Raw genomic sequence first — 7,127 nt, forward strand, 5'->3', positions numbered from 1 at the left:
CCACACACGCCTGTCCGTGGTCAGCAGGGTTAGCTAGGGGCCACACATGCCCGTCCACGCTGAACAGGCTGAGCTAGGGGCCAGAGATGCCCGTCCACGGTCCCAGCACGCTGAGCTAGGGGCCACACATGCCCGTCCACGGTCAACAGGCTGAGCTAGGGGCCACACACATCTGTCCGTGGTCAGCAGAGTTAGCTAGGGGCCACACACAGGCCCGTCCATGGTCAACAGGCTGAGCAAGGGGCCACACACACCTGTCCACCACAGTCAGTGGGGTGAGCTACAGGGCTTGGGAGAACTTTGAACTTCTTCAGTGACCTGCTGGCCACAGTCTTAGGTGAAGTCCTCTGCTGCTTCTCTGGGACCAAGCAGAACACACACGTGATAGGAGAGGTTAATCCCACTCTGTCAATAATCACTTTGAACACCAACGTTCTAAATACACCACTGAACGGACGAACCATCAGACCCAGCTATTTGCTGTCTATGAGAAATCCACTTTAAACATAAGGCCCCAGTGAAAGGTCCGGGGATGGAGAACAGTGTGCTGGCTAGCACGAGCCGCAGACCTGTAGACGACCAACCTCCCTCCTCCATCAACAACCATGGGGGCAGGAAAGACCTCGCAGGTACCTACACGCGCAAGCAAGGAGCTGTGAGAGGCTGGGTGTCCGCGTGGGTGCACGCGGGGCGTCTGTGGGCCCGAGAGCTGCGCGGCAGCCCCCACGAGGCCAGGCCCCTGCTCCGCGACCTGCCGGCGCCTACAAGCACACCAGCTAATTGGCAGATGGAATGAGCACATCTGAGTGGCACAATGAGACCTGACTTCACATCTAGTTCACATTCAAAACAAGAGTCTACTCGGTGATGGGTGCCAAGGACGCTGGTGGAACCTCACACAGCCTGGCGTGCTGGGGCAGGTGAGGCGCCCACTCACACTCAGAACAGCGGCTTCCGCGGGACCCCTGGTGACAACGATCACCGGGGGGGCCCAGGTGCGAGCTCAGGGTCCCCGCAGGGGACGGAGCACCTCCTGGGGCGGGGGTCCTGCCCTCCAGTGGGTTGTGGGTCCTGAGAACACTTGTTTCAGAAAGCGCTTTAGCACAGTCTCCGCTTTGTGCTCTGTTATTCCGTCTGGTATTTCTCGTTGCTCTTGCAAGCAGGAAGCCCCCAGCCTCCAGAGCCACCATGGGCTGCGTGTCCGGCCATACTTACCGGCTTGCACAGGTCTCTGTCCATCTTCGCCTCCATCTCCCAGATGTGGTGACCATCTAGAAGAAAGGGGCAAAGGGAAGCTGGTCACTCTGGGTGCCTGGTCGAGCCCACTGCACAAGACTACGTGCCTTCACCAGGCACAGGGGACCCTGGAGACCGCCGCCCTCTGATGAGCTCAGGCCATCCTGGCTGTTAACTCGTGAGAGCAAACAGTTGTGTGTGGGTCACTGGCGGAGAGGACGTGCCAGGCCCAGACGTGGGGGCAGGGAGCCTGGCGGAGCCCGAAGGCCCCCGGCTCTGTGGGAGGGGGCCACATTCAGCGAGCGCCCCAGAAATCTGCCGCCCCGCCTACATCCACAGGCATGCCGCCCCAGCCTCACGCCAGGTGTGGGAGGGTTTCTACACGCCAAGCTTGTCAAGGGAGTGCGAGCCCCGGAGAAACACCAGGACCCGGGAAAAAGTGCGTGGTCCTCAGACCTGGCCCCAGGTGTGTGTCCTGGCTCTCGTGCCCGCCAGTGACTCCAGCATCAAGGTGCAAACCCCGGGAGCAGGGGCCGAATGAGCGGTGCCTGCAAAGCCTGTATGTTTTGGGAGCAGAGTTATTCCAACAAATGAGGGCCCAGGAGCCACAGTCCTGCCTCTGCCCACAGGAACTGCCAGCTAAACGAGAAAACCCTTTCTGTGACGACTTCTTGCCACATCAGGATACAGAAATGCAAAACATGGTATTTTTAACCTTACCCCAGTGGCCGTTTGCATGTTTAAAAAAAAGTAAAAAGGCTCCCAATAGGCCTTGAAAGGGCTCAGTGTTCTGCAGGCCCAGGCTGCGAGGGAGGGAGCCTCGAGAAGTCCACTGGCGGGAACGTCTGCAAACCGAGTACTTGGCCTTTGGAAGCCCCGCTATGGCCGGCCAACTGTGTGGGGACCCGCTGGGTAGTTACTTTGAATTAACAGAGGTCAGTCTCCTGCCAAGGTCTCCCCCCTCCCCATCTTCTATAAAGTCTGTCCCCAAACGAACAATTACAACGAGACATACTTAGTTTTTGCTCCTGCTCTGTTTCCAAAGAAGAGATGTATGTGTCTTACAGATCCTAAATTATAAATAAATTAGACAAAATCTCCTTTTTCTGCCTGACAGTGCGGGCTGGCAGGGGTGGAGGGTGGAGACAGAGGGAGGAAATGTGAGTCACACAGAGCCCAGAGCAGCGTCGGCTTGCCAGGACCACACCAGCCTCTCGGAACGCCCGAGGTCCCGGAGCAAATTACCCACCAGATGAACCCACTCGGTGATAAAATGCAGACCAGTGGCCCAAGGGATCAGCGTCCGTGTCTCCTCCAGGAAAACATAATGGGAAACTAAAAATACACCGTCCCGTTCTCAAAGGCACCAACCAAGACTTCCACAAAGCCGCTCACATTCCAGAGCACAGAAGCATCCTTAACCCCCAGCCCCCTAAGCGGACGGATGATCGTGAGCTGTGAGCTGGGGATGGGGTTCCAGTTGCCCCGCGTGGGGACGGGGCAGGCTCGTCTAGGCCGTGCAGGCCAGACCCGCCTTGGGCTCGCGGGCTGGGGCCCCACCCACCACTTGCTTAAGGAAATCGAAATTATTCTTCCTGTAAGCAAGTCTCTCATGTTCTTGGTGCCTCTTAAAACAACTAAAGAAACACAGCTTTAGGTGTCACAACCTGGACGGCTGGGGGCAGCCCTGGCTGCTGCCCGGTCTCCGTCTGTCGGTGGAAAGCATGGCTCAGGCTTCCCTAAGGAATTCTCGAGTGTCTGGGCCTCCCGTCGGAGTGGGGGCAGGAAGGCACATCGAGCACGCGGGGGCAGGAGGGAAACCGAGGCCCACGAGGGGCCAGGACAGGGCGTTCAGCAACAAAGGGATCCTGCGCCCACCGTCTACCCTCCAAGAGGGGTCAGAGCAGACCTGGCCTTGCTGTGAACACACCCTGCGGGCTCATCCACATCACGAAGCTGGTGGGGTGCTTTGTGGGGCCCGGGGGCCAAGTGTGGCAGCAGAACCCTCCTGCTGCAGCCCCTCCTGGGCTGGTGGGTCCCAGTCCTCATCAGACACGGGCCCACTGTGCACGCTACGTTCTGCTCCCCCAAACGCCAGCCCTGCTGGGTGCAGGTCAACGGAGCACAAACAGACACACCCAGACGCTCCCGTTAAACGCCGGCTTCTGGAAGGCCCGCGGTGCAGGAGCCCATTGCCTGCACTTTCCCGCCCACCTGAGGACGGTCCTGGGCTCTGGCCCCGTTTTCCCTGAGTCTTTGTATCTGTGGTTGAGTCACAGCCCACGGGGACAGGCGTCTGGCCTGTTTCTACTGAGGGTCCTAAATGAGCTGCTGTCCACTTACGTAGACATAGAAGTGTGTACAGGCTGACTGTCCGAAGACGGCAGCACGGAGACCATTCAACGTGGCTGACCATCGTGGACACTAGGAAATTACAAAACCGCTTCCCACGTGTACCAGCACCAGAGGGACCGGTCGCTGGTCTCCACAGGAGCTGGGGGCGCGGACCCTGCTGTCCGGCCTCTGGGCGTCCGGCCTCTGGGCGTCGGCTTCTGTGGAGCTCCGGCCGTAGGCAGGCCCGGCCTGGGTGCCAAGCAAAGCCCCAGCCTCTACGGGGACGGGAAAGGCCAGCCCCGAATGAGCCTGGGAGCCCCAGCCTTATCAAGAGCTCCCTGGGTCCTCAGTAGGAAACTGTGCGCAAGCCCAGAAGTAAAAATATTCCGAATCATTAGGGAATTCCCTGCAGTGTGAGTCATCGGAAAGGCTTCCCCACCACACCCGCCCGCCTGGAGGCTTCCACGGCCGGCCTGTGGCTGGCGCAGCCTCCGAGCCCAGCTCTTAGTCACACAGCTCCCGGGGCGGCTCGGGCCGGACGGGGCCACACGTGGGACCCCCAGCCTCTGCGGGAGCATCGGAGCTTCCCAAGACATAGCCATTCAAGCCCCCGGCAAGCGGGAGCGTGGACGCCCAGTGACCAGCTTCCTCCCAAGTCACAGCATCAGCTGAAGTGGTCTGCCGGTCACACAGCCAACGGGCAGGATGGAAACAGCAGAGGCCCGATCAGACCGAATCACACGTCTGCGTGGCGGGACACACGTTCCCAGGGCCCACGGCCACGTGCACATGGTCTCCTGCCCACCATCTGCTGGCCGTGGGAGCAGGCTGCACACCGAACGCCGTCATGGGGCTACCGGCTGTCGGGGAAGCCAGTGGGGGAGGCACAAACGGGGCCCCTCCACACTCCTGTGGGTGCCACGGAGGAGACGGGGCACTGACTCTCGAGCATGCAGGGTCAGCGGCGCTGGGGTGCTACCCAGGGGGAGTGCCTCCACGCAGCTGGTCTTCACTTCCCGCAATCCCTGAAACTCCCCAAGCCTCACACTCGGGGGCCCCCCAACACCGCTCAAAGCAGTCTGTTTCCTGCAGAAGAGATTCCAGAGGAGAAAGAAATCAGCCTCCTGCTATGGGGCTCAGCCTGGCTGGTCCCCACACGACTGAACATGGCATTCCAACGGCCAGGACTCTGCACCTGGGCAACGCCCAGGGAAGGGCACACGCGTCCACACAGAAACCTGCACACCAGTGTTCGAGGAAGCACCAGACCCAAAAGGTGGGCACAAGCCCCATGTCTACACTGCAAGCGGGTTAGCACAACGTGGTCCATCCACACGATGGAATGCTACCAGCCTTGAGCGGGATGAAGTTCAACACACATCCTGTGTGGACGCAGCTGAAGACGTGCGCTCAGCGCAGAAGCCAGACACAGCGGGACCAATACCGCCGCTCCGGGCGGGGCGGCGTTCAGAACCGGCGGGTCCACACGGACAGAAAATGGCTTTGAAGCTGCCAGGCTTAGGAGAACGGGTGGATGGCCTTTGGGAATGTCTAATTGGTGGGATGGCTGCCTAGCCGAGTAGACCAAAGACCCCTGAACTTGAAATGGATGAGCTGCGTGGTCGGTGAGTTCCATCTCAACAAAGCAGACGTAAAACATACGTTCTTCAAAGCGTGTGTGGTGTGCACGTAGGTGGCCTTGCGACAGAAGGAAGAAGAGGAACAAGAGGGAGCCTGTGTGACCTCGTCCACCCATTCCTGCGCTCCTTCCCATCAAGACCCATGGGTGCAAGAGGGTGGGATCTGGAACAGAAAACCCTCCCCGCTGGGCCCACTTGCCGGATGTCACCTCGGTCCTGAGCTGGGAGGACCCAGGCATGGTTTGGGGCAGAGCACAGGAAAGACTGGCCACCAGCCCGGAGAAAGGAAATTTCGGTGACAACCCTCTCCCGGCAAGGGCGCAAGGCCTCTGGTCTGACTCGGGAAGCCCTGTGGGGGTCTGTGGAGAGGCCCTCCTGCCCATGCGGGGTCCTCTGCACACTGTCCAGCGCGGGTCACCACGCCCCAGGAAGGGCATGCTGAGCCCCCACTGGCCGCCCCTGCCCCTCGAATGCTGGGCCTGGAGAGCACGTTGGGTCCCCACAGGAGAGCCCAGTGAGGGAGTGGAATCCCCACCAGCTGGGCCGAAGCCTCATCTCCCCAGTGGGCACCAGGGCGCATCTTGGGACATCAGTAAAGGCAAGCTCTTGAGCTGGGGAGGAGAAGGGGGGTTCGGGGACACAGGCAGACCCCGAGACCACGTGAAACGTCCCGTAGTTTACAACGGGGGGGGGGCGAGCATTCGATCAGACCACAGTACAAGGAAAAGCCTTCTTGAGGCTGCGTGCTGGCTCACTGGAAATGAGTGTGGCTTCCAGAGTCGTCAGTCCCACGCAAGGTCACAGGTGACGCTATCCGAGGGGCACCAGCTATTTCCCCCACCCGCGCGGCCAGGCCCTGCGGAGCGCTCACCGGAGCGGGCTGCCTGAGAACACTGTCCGTGGAGGTCAGGCCTCGGCATGCTGACGTGGGCGAGCAAGGGGCAGCGGCTGTCCGAGTGGACAGATGTGTGCTCCTACCGCCTCCCACAACCACCCCAGGAAACTCCGACGGAGACATCTTTCCTCCGCGCCACGTCACGGCCTGCACGTGTGTGAGCCCACCGCCAGCCGGCGGTGTCCGTGTCTGCACAACTTCCAGAAACCTTTCAGAACCGGCATGCCAAGGAAGTGGGACCCACAGCCCCGTGGCCACGGCCCTGGACCAGGGCGGGAGAGGAGGTGCAAGTGCCGGCCAGGCTGTCGCCGCACCCTGGATGACCAGAGCCCTCAGAACACAGCCCCGCTGGCTCTGCCCGGCTGTGGCCAGGCTCGGACAGAAAGATCACAGGGCACCTGGGGCTCCCGCACACTGTCCCTGCCACACAATGTGGCCAGGAGCGCGGGTGGCTGCACCCCCACGACAACAGAGGGGGTCCTCACACACAGCCCCCACTCACACTCACACAGACCGTACACACCTGCTCACACACGCCCTGACACACACACCTGCTCACACACCTGCTCTCACACACCTGCTCACACACCTGCTCACACGCCCTGACACACACCTGCTCACACCTGCTCTCACACACCTCACACACCTGCTCACACACCTGCTCTCAGACACCTGCTCACACACCTGCTCACACACATCTGCTCTCACAACCTGCTCACACACATCTGCTCTCACACACCTGCTGTCACACACCTGCTCACACACACACCTGCTCTCACAGCCTGTCACACACCTCACACACCTCTCACACACCTGCTCGCACACACCTGCTCACACACCTCACACACACCTGCTCTCACACACCTGCTCACACACATCTGTTCTCACAACCTGTTCACACATATCTGCTCACACACCTGCTGTCACACACCTGCTCACACGCACCTGCTGTCACACACCTGCTCACACACACCTGCTCACAGACCTGCTGTCACACACCTGCTCACACACACCTGCTCACA

At 60.5% G+C, this 7,127-nt stretch overlaps 1 protein-coding gene across 4 annotated transcripts in view; it reads right to left on the bottom strand.

Annotated features, from left to right (window-relative positions):
• The window catches only part of NFATC1 (nuclear factor of activated T cells 1), a 104,077-nt gene that overhangs the window by 47,468 nt on the left and 49,482 nt on the right, over positions 1-7,127 (bottom strand). For all 4 annotated transcript variants that reach the window (XM_044921058.1, XM_044921056.1, XM_044921055.1 and 1 more), the window contains exon 7: positions 1,216-1,271. In XM_044921058.1, coding sequence (XP_044776993.1) covers positions 1,216-1,271 — 56 coding nt within the window. The remainder of the gene's footprint in view (positions 1-1,215; positions 1,272-7,127) is intronic.

The sequence above is a fragment of the Neomonachus schauinslandi genome, chromosome 14 (genome assembly GCF_002201575.2).
Source record: "Neomonachus schauinslandi chromosome 14, ASM220157v2, whole genome shotgun sequence".
In the NCBI taxonomy this organism is placed as follows: Eukaryota; Metazoa; Chordata; class Mammalia; order Carnivora; family Phocidae; genus Neomonachus; species Neomonachus schauinslandi.